Here is a 14,388-nt window from a genome sequence, read left to right on the forward strand (position 1 = left end):
AAATTTAAGTAGCCACACATGTGGCTAATGGCTGCCATATTGGATTGTGCCATTTTGGATAGAGTGAGTGAGTCAGTGTGTGTGTGTGTAGGATGGGGAAATGACAGATAATAACCACATTAACAAAAAGTAATAAGGCCATTTCAGAAAGTATTAATTGCTTTGAAAAAAGTTATTCAGAGACTACAGACTGCTGTGAAGGGGACCTACTATTTTAGGTCAAATGCTCCATTAGGGACTCCGTGAGGAAGTGATAACATAGAAGCTGAGAACTGAATAAGAAGGAGGAGGCACATATCCATGTGAAAATCCAGGGGGAGGACATTCCAGACAGAGGAAACAGCCCAAACAAAGACCACAGGACAGAAGTGAGCTTGGCACCTGCAGGAGATGGGTAGAAAGCTAGAGACTGGAGAATGCAGGAGAGAGGCAGGAGGTGAGCTTGTGAGGAGAAGAAGGAGTAGGGAGTCAGACCATGTGGGGCCCCTCGGCTGGTTACAGAGTTAAGATTTTATCCTAAGTGCGATGGGCAGCCAAAAGGGGTGTTAACTCAAGTACCACTTTCCCAGCAGCAGGGAGTGGTGGATGAATGGTTAGATCTGTCCATCCCCTGGTCCGTGAGTCCTGGTTCACCAGGGTTGGTTTCTGTAGGTTCTCTTTATTCTTTAGTCTTCTGTAGCGTGCTAGGATATAGGCTAAGGCAAGGGAGGTTTCCTCTGATTGCCACGTGCTTATGCTGGGGGCTCCTGGAGCCCAGAGAGCCCCATATTGACTCAGAGTGATCAGTGAACGGCACAGGCAGTATGGTCAGGAGTTGGGGATACAGGCATGAGCATGTGGCAGATCGAGGTTATAATCCTGCCCGAGTGTTTTCATCTGTCAAATGGGAATAGTAATTGTGCCTCATTTCTTGGGCTGGGCAAAGATGCAGTGAGATGGTTGGTGCATGTAAGGTTCGTACCCCGATGCTGGGCACACAGTAAGTACTCATTACATGTCAGCCACTATTGTATGAGGGGTGGGAAAGCATAAAAGCAGGAGTGTGGGGAGTTGCCCTCTGGGCCCTGGGGGATTCTGCTAGGTCTTGTGTGTCACTCTGGCCCTCTCTCCCCAGCGTCACTTCCCTCCAAAAGCCATTCAGATCACACAGAAGCTGCCTTCCTGGAGGACAGAGCCTGAGATCCAGGCCCTCTGTAACGTCCTGCAGGTTCTGAACAGCTACCGCAACTATTCAGAGCCCCTCCAGCTGCTCCTGGCCAAAGTCATGCGCTTTGAACGGTTAGTAAGGGGTACACCCCTTGGCATCTGGGCGGGGCTGGGCAGGAAGAGCCTTCCTGACGAGGCCATGGCAGGTCTCCGGGCGTCTCCATGGCATTTCAGCCATGTTTGTCAGTTCAGTGCTGTCATTTCACCTTAGTGCTCCTTGTTACTCTCGTGGCACAAATGATCTCCATTTACTGAGAGTCTACCAGAATTAAGGAGCCACTGAATCTGTTGAGGTTCTGGTAGGAACCTCAGAAAGGATCTGGTCCAATTCTTTCCTTTTTCAGTGGAGAAATAGGCTCAGATAATAAGAATGACTCATGTTCTGTCACCCATGTATTAGGGGGTAGAGCTGAGACTCAAATCCAAGTCCTAAAAGGCACCATGGATCACAGGTGATTGCACTATGACCAGATAGGAACTAGGGTAAGGGTCTGTGCACCTGGATGGGAAAAAATTGATATATGTTTTTATTAATCTCTAACTAAAATGTATCATTTCCTTCAATCATGGATGTATATAATGAACCACTACAGTATTAGCTATTCTTGTGACTATTTTACCAAAAGAAATCACCAATATTATACGTTCAGGTTGTTGGAGGTTTCTTGAAAACTAATTTATATTCCTCACATCTTTGAAATTATGATAGTAATTAGATCTGCTGCTAGATCTGGTTATTCAGTGTCTTAATAAAGATGCATATATGTTGCTATACCACAATTTGGATTTTAAAAGGTAATTTTTAACTGTAATGCTGCTGTATTTTATTTTATATATTTAAAACATTCTGTGAAGTCTTCACCAGATCATTGAAGGGTCCACGGCACAAAAAAGCCCCATGTAAATATCTGGCACTAGAAAAGTCTAAGAGGTGTGCGTGGAAACATTGCCATTTCTTAGGCATTTCAGTGGCTTAAGAGGGGCAGCACAGCAGAATATTTGAGGTAAGGCCTGTCTTAAAAATCTACGATGTAAGGACACTGGAGGTCTTTGCCCTGATATCTTCCTTCATGGAGGTCACAGGTCACATAATCACATGTGATTATAACCCATGCAGGATTTGTTTCACAAGTAATAAGCCCAGGAGAGGAGGGAACCCTTCAGCTGGCTTGGCCAAAGCAGATTCACAGAAGAGATGTCATTTGAGTAGGTATATTTGACAAGTGGAGGTGTAAGACAAGAATGTTCCAGGCAGAAGGAACCATCTGCTTTCTTCTAGCTCAGTGAAGAAGAGCACTTGTCTTAAAGTAAGATTCTAAGGCAGAATGATGTTATTCAAAGAAAAAGAATCATGGAGGTAGAAGCTCTGTAGTTTAATGCTGCAGCTGCCACTCAGAGGTGTGACTTCAGGCAAGCTACTTAACCTTTCTGAGCCTCAGTATCCTTGTCAGTGTAATGAGGATACAAACACAGATTTTACAGTTTTTGTGAAGATGAAGAGGTGGTGACTGTTAAAGTCCTCTTTGGCTAATTAATATTTCATTTTATTTTATTTTTTTCCCCTCAAGTTATTTAACATATAGTGTAGCCTTGGCTTCAGGAATAGAACCCAGTGACTCATCTCTTACATATGATACCCAGTGCTCATCCTGAGAAGTGCCCACCTTAATACCCATCCACCATTTAATCCACCCCCTAGCAACCCTCATTTTGTTCTCTGTATTTAAGGGTCTCTTATGGTTTGCCTCCCTCTCTATTTTTATCTTATTTTTCCTTCCCTTCCCCTATTTTCATCTGTTAAGTTTCTCAAATTCCACACATGAGTGAAATCAATTGGCAAAGAAGATGTCAAACTTTCACTATTCGCAGATGACATGATACTCTACATGGAAAACCCAAAAGATTCCATCAAAAAACTGCTAGAGCTGATACATGAATTCATAGGAGATAAAATCAGTATACATAAATTGGTTGCATTTCTATATACCAATAATTGAAGCAAAAGAAAGAGATATCAAGGAATCTGTTCCATTTACAATTGCACCAAAACCCATAAAAAAACCTAGAAGTAAACCTAACTAAAGAGGTAAAAGATCTGTACCCTGAAAACTATAGAAAGCTTAGGAAAGAAATTGAAGAAGACCCAAAGAAATGGAAAAACATTCCATGCTCATGGATTGGAAGAACAAATATTATTAAAATATCAGTACTACCCAAAGCAATCTATACATCCAATGCAATCTGTATCAAAATAATACCAGCATTCTTCACAGAGCTAGAACAAACAATCCTAAAGTTTGTATGCAACCATGAAAGACCCCAAATAGCCAATGTAATGTTGAAAAAGAAAACCAAAGCCAGAGGCATTACAGTCCCAGACTTTAGCCTGTATTTCAAAGTTGTAACCATCAAGACAGTATGGTATTGACACAAAAACAGACACATAGGTCAATGAAACAGAATAGAGAACCCAGAAATGGACCCACAAATCTATATGGCCAACTAATCTTTGAGAAAGGAGGAAAGAATTTCCAATGGAAAAAAGACAGTCTCTTTAGCAAGTGGTGCTGGGAGAACTGGAACATGAAGAAGAATGAACCTGGACCACTTTCTTATACCATGCACAAAAATAAACTCAAAATGAATGAAAGACATAAATGTGAGACAGAAAACCATCAAAATCCTACAGGAGAAAGCAGGCAACAGCAACTTCTTTCTTGACATGTCTCTGGAGGTAAGGGAAATAAAAGCAAAAATGAACTATTGGGACCTCATCAAGATAAAAAGCTGCTGCACAGCAGAAGAAACAGTCAACAAGACTAAAAGGCAACTGGCGGAATGGAAGAAGATATTTGCAAATGGCATATTAGATAAAGGGTTAGTATCCAAAATCTATAAAGAACTTACCAAACTCAGGGGTGCCTGGGTGGCTCAGTCGGTTGAGTGTCTGACTTCAGCTCAGGCCATGATCTCATGGTTCATGGGTTCCAGCCCCGCGCTGGGCTCTGTGCTGACAGCTAGCTCTGAGCCTGCAGCCTGCTTTGGATTCTGTGTCTCCCTCTCTCTCTGGCCCTCCCCTGCTCATGCTATCTCTCTCTCAGAAATCAATAAAACATTAAAAATTTAAAAAAAGAACTTACCAAACTCAACATCCAAGAAACAAATAATCCAGTAAAGAAATGGGGAGAAGGCATGAATAGACACTTTATCAAAGAAGACATCCAGATAGGTGGCAAACAACACATGAAATGATGCTCAACATCACTCATCATCAGGGAAATACAAATCAAAACCAAATGAGATAACACCACACACCTGTCAGAATGGCTAAAATTAACAACTCAGGAAACAACATGTTGTGAAGGGGGAACCCTATTGCATTGTTGGTGGGAATGCAAACTCATGCAGCCACTCTGGAAGAGAGTGAGGAGATTCCTCAAAAAATTAAAAATAGAACTACCCTATGACCCAGCAATAAATTGCACTACAGGTAATTTACTCAAAGGATACAAAAATGCTGGGGCACATGCACCCCAATGATTATTTTCAGGACTGGAAATTAGCAGATCAGACAGGATTCTTTCAGTTGCAAGTGACAGAAAACCAAGCCCTAGGGAATGCATTGGTGACTCATGTATCTGAAAAGTGCTGGGATAGTTCTCTAGCTTCCAACTCAGCTGAATCCAGGGGCCCAGTGTCACCAGGACCCAGCATCTGTCTGTCTCTCTCCACCTTACACGTCATTCTCAAAACCCACTTTCTCAGCTAGCAAGTGCAGCAAGCAGCCTCACAGCAGCAAGATGGCTACTACAACCACGGCTCCAAATTTTCCTCTTTTCAGTTTCAGTCCACTGGAAAATGGAATACTTCTCAGTCTCTTGAGTCGCAGCCTTGGGATTCTTTCTTTTTTTAAGCTTATTTATTTATTTTGGGGGGGGGAGAGAACATGACTGGGGGAGGGGCAGAGAATGGGAGAGAGAGAATCCCAAGCAGGCTCTGCATTATCGCAGTGCCTGATATGGGGCTTGAACTCATGAGCCATGAGATCATGACCCAAGCCAAGATCAAGAGGCCGATGCTTAACTGCCTGAGCCACCCAGGAGCCTCAATATGTTCTTTCTGAACCAATTGGCTTCACTTGAATCATCCATGGGCCAGTGGTATTCTGATTGTCTGAGAGTCAAGAAAAAGTTTCCCCCAAAATAAAATCAGGGTGCAGTTGGCAGAAAAGGTGATCTGATGCTTGGCTGCAAAAGCAATAGATATCTGCTCCTGGAGACTTGGGTTCTAGCACTGACTCAAGTGTGACTCACTGTGTGCCTTCAGCAAGCCTGGGATTCCTTGGGCCCCGCTTCCCTCATCCCCATAATATAGGTTGAGCTAGACAGTTTCTGAGGGTTTTTCCAGCTCCAGCTCCAGGAGTCTGTACTCGAACAAACACTGGCCATGCCCTCTCATCCTAAAATCTCATTTCCTAGCTGAATGTGCTTGCCTTCTCCCATTCAGTCTTTGTTGTCTGAGCCATCTACTCTTTGTCCTCTTCCCTATCTCCTCTTTAATGCTCCTCATTACCTTCTGGGTAAAATCCAAAGTTAGCCTAATTTTTGAAGTCTCTCATGATTAGACGCAGCCAAATTTTTCTCCCACTATTCCTCTGACTTCCCTGTCTTCCACTGTCCTTTCTAATGGAACTTACTGTTATTCCTTTGAACATACCATGCTTCCAGCCACCTCTGTGCCTTTGGATATGGTCATCCCTCTGCCTGGGACACTCTCCCATCTCTCTGCCTACCTGGAAGACTCCAGACACTGTCCTGGAGCCTACTCTGGCTCTCCTAAGCTGGATTAAATGCCCTTTCCTTGTGCTTCTGAATTAGCCTGTGCTTACCTTTCTTCAAGCATTTTTTTTTTTTTAATTTCTAGGAGATAGAGAGAGAGACAGGATGAGCAGGGGAGGGTCAGAGAGAGAGGGAGTCACAGACTGAAACAGGCTCCAAGCTCAGAGCAGGCAGTCAGCACAGAGCCCGAAGAAGGGCTCGAACCCACGAACCGCGAGATCATGACCTAAGCGAAAGTCGGACGCTTAACCGACTAAGCCACACAGGTGCCCCTCTTCAAGCATTTTTAAACCTTAGTTAGTCTCTGTAGTTGACCATAATTTTTAGAAAAAAAATCTGTCCTTTCTCGCTGTGCCTGATAGACACAGTTGGTATTTATTTAATTTATTGAATGAAGGGAATGAATGAATCTTGAAAGAAGTGAAATTTGAACTTATATTTTAAATACAGAAAATTTTCTCCTCTGAGCTTAAGAGAGAACTCGTAGTTTGCTCTGGACCTGGCACCTCTACCCTGACAGTTCCCAGTTGTGTAGTGAGCTCTTACAGATTATAATAAGACCATCTGTCTATCCTTTTCTAGGTATGTTCAGCTATATTTTACAGACAAGAGAAACTGAGACTCAGAAAGAATATGAGTGCCCAGTGTCATACAGCTAAGTGGCAGAATCAGGACTTGGATCTGGGTCTGACTCAAAAGCCAGTCTTCTTCAATATTTAGCTACTCATTCATTACTTTCAGTATTTGCTCATTCATTCATTCAGCTGCTGTTCACTGAGCATTTACTGTATGTCTAAGCAGTCTGACAAAGGTTCTGCTCACAGGAAGCTTTGGTCTGATAGAGGTGGGCGACTAGGTGAATGTTAGTGAAGAGGTCAAGCCTGATGGGGCTGGACCTGGACTGCTGTGGGGTCCCCTCTAGTCTAGTCTGTGCCTTCATTGTCCAGAGCAAAAAGTACAAGCCGCCCAGAGCTCCTCTCAGGGGGCCGGGCTTCCTGCTGCTACTAGATCTACTGGCTTTGGGCTTTTCTCAGGTTTGGTCGCAGACGTGTGATGATCAAGAAGGGGCAGAGGGGCAGCAGCTTTTATTTCATCTACATGGGCACAGTCGCGGTGACTGAGGACGAGGACGGCAGCAGCGCCTTCCTGGACCCCCACCCGTCGTTGTTGCACAAGGGCGACTGTTTTGGGGTGAGCACATGGAAAGGTCTGCCTTCCTTGCTAGAACAGTGAGGCCCAGTCCTGCCCTCTCCTGTGTTGTGAGTCGTGCCCTGTGTGGGTCTCCAGTGCCCTTACCTGTCACCTGCCAATTGACTGGACCAGGCGATGTCCAAGCCTGGCTCCTCCCGTCCGTGATGTTTAAGGAATATGTTCCCTGTATAACCACACAGGGATGCAACGGCCCCTCATCAAGGCACTCCCGGCTTCTTCTCTCTGGTCTGGTCAAGCCTGTTGCCTCTTATTCCACAGGCAGCATATTAAGAGAGAGGGGATAGGCCTCCAGAGGTGGGGAGTGAGCAGGAGCACAGGACCAATCAGGGAACCTGCAGCCCTGGGAGTAGAGATTTCTGGGGGCTGGTGGAAGCAAGAAAGAGGTGGGCAAGGCTGTGAGTAGAAAGCCAGGGGTAGCCTCTCAGTTGCCTTTGCCTGTGTCCATCCAACAGGACTTAGGCCTTCTGAATACTTCAGGCAGGAAGTCCACCGTGGTCTGTATGGAAGAAACAGAGTTCCTGGTTGTCGACAGAAAAGATTTCCTTGATAATAAGCTGGACCAGGAATTCCAAAAGGATGCTCAGCATCAGTTTGAATTTTTCAGGTACCCGCATCATCAGCCAACATCTTTCCCCTTGGTGTTTATTAGGTGCCTGACTTCGCCCTAGGCCCAGTGGGAAATAGTGGGTGCTTTTCTTTGTGTCTGGAATGCTCTTGCGGCAGGAGACACTTCCCACCCAACTTCTTCATCTAGCAAACTGCTATTATACCTTCAGGTCTCAGCTCAAACATTCCTTCCTTGTGGGATGGTACTAATAGAAGAGCTAACATGTACGAGCACTTGCTCCGCCAGGCAGAGTGCTAAGCCCTTTGTATCAGGGATTTTACCTGTGATATTGTTTCTCTTGTAGTCTCTGGTTTACGGAAACCAAGGCTTGAAACTTCTGTTCAGTTCAGAAGTCCTTGGGCTTCACCACCCGACATCACTAACCAACTTCATCAGCCCTCACTCCAGAATAGAAAGGATGCCCCCCAGTGCTTCTATCACACCTTGTGTTTCTTTAAAGCTCTAGCCAAACCGTAATTCTTTTTTTTTAAAGAGACAGCGAGCGAGCGAGCGAGCGAGAGAGTGAGAGAGCACTTGGGGGAGAGGCAGAGAGAAGGAGAGAGAGAATTCCAAGCAGACTTCATGCTTAGCACAGAGCCCTACATGGGGCTCAGTCTCACAACTGACAATGAGACCATGACCTGAGCCAAAATCAAGAGACGGGCGCTTAACCAGTACTCCCAAACTGTATTTCTTTTTAATCTTTTTTAAATGTTTATTATTTTTGAGATTGAGAGAGACAGAGAGAGAGACAGAGAGAGACAGAGCCTAAGTGGGGGAAGGGCAAAGAGAGAGGGAGACACAGAATCCAAAGCAGGCTCCAAGCTATCTGCACAGAGCCTGACATGAGGCTCAGACTCACAAACTATGAGATCATGACCTGAGCTGAAGTGGGATGCTTAGCTGACTAAGCCACCCAGGTGCTCCCAAATTGTACTTCTTGATCACATAGCACCACCTTTACAGTTTATATGCCCCTCAGACAGGAAATACTATGGCGGTGAGGGCAGATTGGCACCTTCACCAGGGTAACCCCCCCCCTCCCCATGTTGTCATCATGCCAGGCACACGCAGGCGTTCACTTAATCATTTCTAGTTACTTGTCTTTAGGAGAAGAATGAAAATCAAATGAAGTATCTGCACCGGCCCTGAAAATACAGGGTGTAGGGTTGTGCACCTCTAGAGCAGTGTGGTGGGCTGCCCTGCAGGGTGGAGTGGAGTGGGAAAGCAGGAGCTGTAAGAGGGACTGGAGCCGGCTAAGGGAGGACTTGGTCCTGCAGAGAGGAGCACTTACTGTTGTCACACAGTGGAAGAATAGGGCTGAGTTGCAATCTCAGCCCTTGGGCTTATTAACCATGTAACCTGAGATGGGTCACTTCCCTTCTCTGAGTTTAGTCTCCTGCTCTGTAAAGTGAGGATGATTCATCTCCCACATCATCATAAGGATTGATGATGATCATGGGAAGTGTGTGACCCCATGGGTGTTTCCCTCTGTGCTTTCCTTCCTGTGTCTCCAGACCCTTCTCTTTTGGACATAGCACCGGCCCTGTTCCCCCTTGGTGCTGTGGATGAAACTCACTGCCCTGATTCATCCGAGTTCTGGCCTCATAATCTGTTGGAGCTGAGAAAGTAGGAGATGATTGTTAGCAGCCCTGTGGGGCTGTGTGTGAGGGAAGGCAAGCCCCTGACTGGTGGCATAGGAGCTCAGGGGAAGGCGGGAGGCACAGTGGAGTGGGCCTTCAGTCACAGAAAAGAAAAAAGAGGGGAGTTCAGACGTTTCCCACTCACCGGCCACAGGCCAGAGTATTTGAAGCTGGTAGGCTGGGGGAGGCTGGAGTGAGCTGTCCAAGCCAAAGGTAAGGTCAGGACTGCTGGGCTGGGAGACAGAATAGCAGGTGAGCTGAAGTGAGGAACTCTCAGAGTTGCTTGGAATGAGACTAGCCTAGTGAGCACAAGGTTAGAAGATGGAGCCAGGAAGAAGCCTCTGGGGGGCAGAGTGGGAGGAAGAGAAGCAGAGCACTGACTGAAGACCAGCAGAGGAGAGAACCCCAGGAGGGTGCCACAGGCCAGGGGAGGGAAGGGAGGGACTAGAAGGGGGAGTACAGTCCTCAACCTCAGGCATTTGCAAGAGCAAGATGTGTTCCCTTTCTGGAAACTGCTGAGAGCAGGGTACTGTCGGTGATGAGGGGCAATTAATTCTAACAGGATTTTCCCCTCAGGAAGATGGATCTGTTTCAGTCGTGGTCTAATGAGAAGCTGTGGAAGCTCGTAACCCTGGGGAAGGTGGAGAAGTTCTCGTATGGGCAGCTAATCACAAAAGACTTCATAGAGTCACCCTCCATCATGTTTGTCTGCAAGGTGAGAGGCCTAAGATGGAAGGGGTGGAAGCTGGGAAGGCATGCCTAGTATAATGTCCTGTGGCCACACAGGCAGGGTCTGAGCCCAGTTCTGCAGCATTTCCTCTGAGCTTCTGTATGCTAGCTGCAAAAGGCATACAATAAAGTTTGGCCTCCCTCCTTCCAAGGGTTGCTATGAACTTTGCTGTTAGAAAGAGGGCCAAAGGAGTACCTGCTCCCTAAGTTCAAATATGTGCTGTTTTTATATAAAGATATATACTTAAATTACGCATTTGGCTCTTAAATCTTAATGATGCCAGGTAAGTTTTTAAAATTATAATTTTTACTGATTTGAAGGGGACATGCACCCCAATGTTTATAGCAATGCCATCAACAATAGCCAAATTATGGAAAGAGCCCAACTGTCCATCCACTGATGAATGGATAAAAAAGATGTGGTATATGTATACAATGGAATACTACTCAGTGATGAAAAAGAATGAAATCTCACCATTTGCAACAATGTGGATGGAACTGGAGGGTATTATGCCAAGCAAAATAAATCAGTCAGAGAAAGACAAATATATGATTTCACTCATGTGGAATTTGAGAAACGTAACAGGTGAACATAGAGGAAGGGAAGGAAAATAAGATAAAAACAGAGAGGGAGACAAACCATAAGAGGCTCTTAAATACAGAGAACAAACTGAGGGGTGTTGGGGGTGGTTAATTGTGACAGGCACTTTGGGATGAGCACTGGGTGTCATGTAAGAGATGAATTACTGGGTTCTACTTCTGAAGTCAAGACTACACTTATAACTTGAGAATAAAAAAATAAATACATAAAATTATAATTTTTAAATTATAGAAGTGATATGACCCCAGCATAAAACAGAGTTCTGGAAAAAGGGAAGAAATCACCCAGGAGCTCGTCACCTCAGAGTAGATTTTCAGAAGCGGAATTGTTTGGTGTCATTATTTTTTTTTTTTAATTATTATTATTTTTTTATGTTTTATTTATTTCTAGGAGAGAGAGAGAAAGACAGCATGAGCAGGGGAGGGTCAGAGAGAGAGGGAGTCACAGACTGAAACAGGCTCCAGGCTCTGAGCTGGCAGTCAGCACAGACCCCGACGCGGGGCTCGAACCCACAAACCGCGAGATCATGACCTAAGCGAAAGTCGGACGCTTAACCGACTAAGCCACCCTGGCGCCCCATGGTGTCATTATTTTTATGAATCTTGGAACAAGTTACTCTCCAAACAGAACCACTTTATCCAGCTCCCAGCTGGGCACACCTTTGCCAGTGCCATATACCTCTGCCAGGTTTGTCAGGCAGTCTTTCGAAAGTTTTTTTTTTGTTTTTTTTTTAAGTAGCCTTCATACCCAGCATGGAGCCCAATGTGGGGCTTGAACTCATGGCTCTGAGATCAAGACCTGAGCTGAGATCAAGAGTTAGACACTTAAGGGGCACCTGGGTGGCTCAGTCGGATAAGCTTCTGACTTCAGCTCAGGTCATGATCTCATAGTTCATGGATTCGAGCCACACATTGGGCTCTGCACTGACCACTCAGAGCCTGAAGCCTGCTTCGGATTCTGTGTCTCCCTCTTTCTCTGCCCTTCCCCTGCTTGTGCTCTGTCTCTTTCTCTGTCTCTCAAAAATAAATAAACACTAAAATTAAAAAAAAAAAAAGGAAGAGTTGGACACTTCAAGACTGAGCCTCCCAGGTGCCCCTCAACAATTTTCTAATTTAATAGATGGCAACTGCTACCTCATTGAGGACTTAATTTACATTTTTCCTGATTACTAGTGAGATTAATCATGTTTGTTTACTGTCTGAATTTTGTCTTTTGTGAATTGCTTTTTGTCCTGTGCCAACTTCTCTGTTGGTTGATAATGAAAAGAAAATCTAACATTTATTGAGTGCATACTATGTCCCTGGTTGAGTGCCTCAAGGGCTTTATTTCATTTTGGCCTCACAGTGGCCCAACGGAGGTTGGTGGTGTCGTTATTCCTATTGTACAGAAGTGGAAACTGAGGCATAGGAAGGTGAAGTGGCCCCTCCAAGGTCACACAGTCGATGAGGGACAGAAGCCAGGTTCAACCCAGATCGGTCTGACTCCAAAGCTCTTCTCAGGAACTGGGATTTGCAATTTGAGTCGATCTTTCTGTCAGTTGTTGACCCTGCTCAACCCCTCAGTAGTTTTCATGATCATCATGAGAACTACCATTTTTCGAGGCCCTTTGTTCCTGTACCAGGGGTTCTACTAGCACTGTGAATTTTTTTGTTTATTTTGGAACAGGTAATACATGCACATGGTTCGAAATTCAAAAGGTTCAAAAGAGTAATGTTTCCCTTTCACCTCTTTCCCCCTGCCACCCAGTATTCCTCCCCAGAGACAGTCACTGTCACCACTTTCTCATGTGTCTGTCCTGCATCTATTCTCTCATTCTCTTCTTTATATATAGAGGCAAATGCATGTGTATATTTTTCCCTGGTTTTCATAAATGGCATCATATTATACAGGCTGTTCTGCACTTGGCTGTTTCAAGAGTGTTTCTATAGATTGTTCCATATCAGTACATAAAGAACCCACTCATTCTTTTTTACCACTTGTGCAGTGTTTCACTACATGTAGGCTTGTACTTGAATTTATCTAACCAGTTCCCTATTGATGGATATTTAGTTGCCCTAATCTTTTGCTATTTCAAACAGTGCTTTGATGAATAACTATGTATATAGTACCGTTTCACCATAAATCTTCACTATAGCTCTATCAGGAAGATATGTATAATAATAATAATAGTAATAATAATTATTATTAATTTGAGAGAGAGCACACAAGTGGGGTAGAGGGGCAGAGAGACAGAGGGAGGATATTAAGCAGGCTCCGTGCTCAGTGCAGAGCCCAATGCAGGGCTTGATCCCATGACCCTGGGATCATGACCTGAGCTGAAATCGAGTCGGACACTCAACCGACTGGGACAACCAGGTACTCTTGAGGAAGATATTATTACTCCCAAGTTTACAAATGAAGAAGTTGAAGTTAAGACACCTTAAGAAAGGCCATCCAAACTTTTAGTATCTCCCATATATCTGTTGCTCATATTAAGCCACCAGACATTTGTTGAGTTTGTGCCAAGGTTGATTCATGCTCTGGAGGGATATGAAGTTGGAAAAGACTGTTTCTCTCTGCTTATGTGTGCCTTTCATTAGGTTCTGAGCAGAGACCAAGTGCTCCATGCCAACTACCAAGTGATTAGTGCAAACCTTTTGAGTTACGGGGACTCAGGCGGGGGAAATCTCTCTAAAGGCTGGAGGCTGTACATAAGGCTTCCTGGAGGAGGTGAGGCAGGGGCTGAGCCTTGAAGTGTTGGACAATTAGACAAAAAAGGGGACAAGATTGGTTGTGTGCTGGAGCTGGCTCTTACTGAGCTATGAGAGCTAATTAAGTTTCCAGGAATTTTGTGGGGCGCCTGGGTGGCTCTGTCGGTTGAGTGTCCGACTTCAGCTCAGGTCATGATCCCATGGTTCGTGGGTTTGAGCCCCGCATCGGGCTCTGTACTGACAGCTAGCTCAGAGCCTGGAGCCTACTTCAGATTTTGTGTCTCCCTCTCTCTCTGACCCTCCCCTGCTCACGCTGTCTCTCTCTCTTTCAGAAATAAATAAAACGTTAAAAAAAATTAAAAGAATATATATTAAAAAAAGTTTCCAGGAATTTTGCAAGACAATAAATACAAGTGTTATTAAAAATGAAATTATGTAGGGGTGCCTGGGTGACTGGGTCGGCTAAGCGTCTGACTATTGGTTTTGGCTTGAGGTTGTGATCTTGTGGTTTGTGAGACTGAGCCCCGTGGTGGGCTCTGAACTGACAGTGTGGAGCCTACCTGGGATTCTCTCCCTCCCTCTCTCTGCCCTCCTCTGCTCACACATGCACTCTCTCAAAATAAATAAATAAACTAAAACAAGTGCTATTCATCATAGATTCATCATAGAAGTTACACTGTTGATGAACAAGCAACATTCTGGTATATGTAGCACTAAAACTAAAGGTTTCCATTTAATGAATATAATTTATACAAAGGTGAGAACTGGTTTGCTTTTAGACTGCAAATTAGTCTTAATAATATTAAATGTATTGGGGGTACCAGGGTGGTTCACTTGGTTAAGCATTGAACTTCAGCTCAGG

The 14,388-nt window shown here is 44.7% G+C and overlaps 1 protein-coding gene across 1 annotated transcript in view; it reads left to right on the forward strand.

Annotated features, from left to right (window-relative positions):
* CNBD2 (cyclic nucleotide binding domain containing 2) overlaps positions 1-14,388 on the forward strand; it is a 53,885-nt gene that overhangs the window by 11,041 nt on the left and 28,456 nt on the right. The window contains exons 4-7 of the mRNA XM_039227182.1: positions 1,115-1,278; positions 7,079-7,235; positions 7,709-7,860; positions 10,083-10,221. Coding sequence (XP_039083113.1) covers positions 1,115-1,278; positions 7,079-7,235; positions 7,709-7,860; positions 10,083-10,221 — 612 coding nt within the window. The remainder of the gene's footprint in view (positions 1-1,114; positions 1,279-7,078; positions 7,236-7,708; positions 7,861-10,082; positions 10,222-14,388) is intronic.

This window comes from Hyaena hyaena, unplaced genomic scaffold (genome assembly GCF_003009895.1).
Source record: "Hyaena hyaena isolate Hyena2069 unplaced genomic scaffold, ASM300989v1 scaffold_25, whole genome shotgun sequence".
NCBI classification, from domain to species: domain Eukaryota; kingdom Metazoa; phylum Chordata; class Mammalia; order Carnivora; family Hyaenidae; genus Hyaena; species Hyaena hyaena.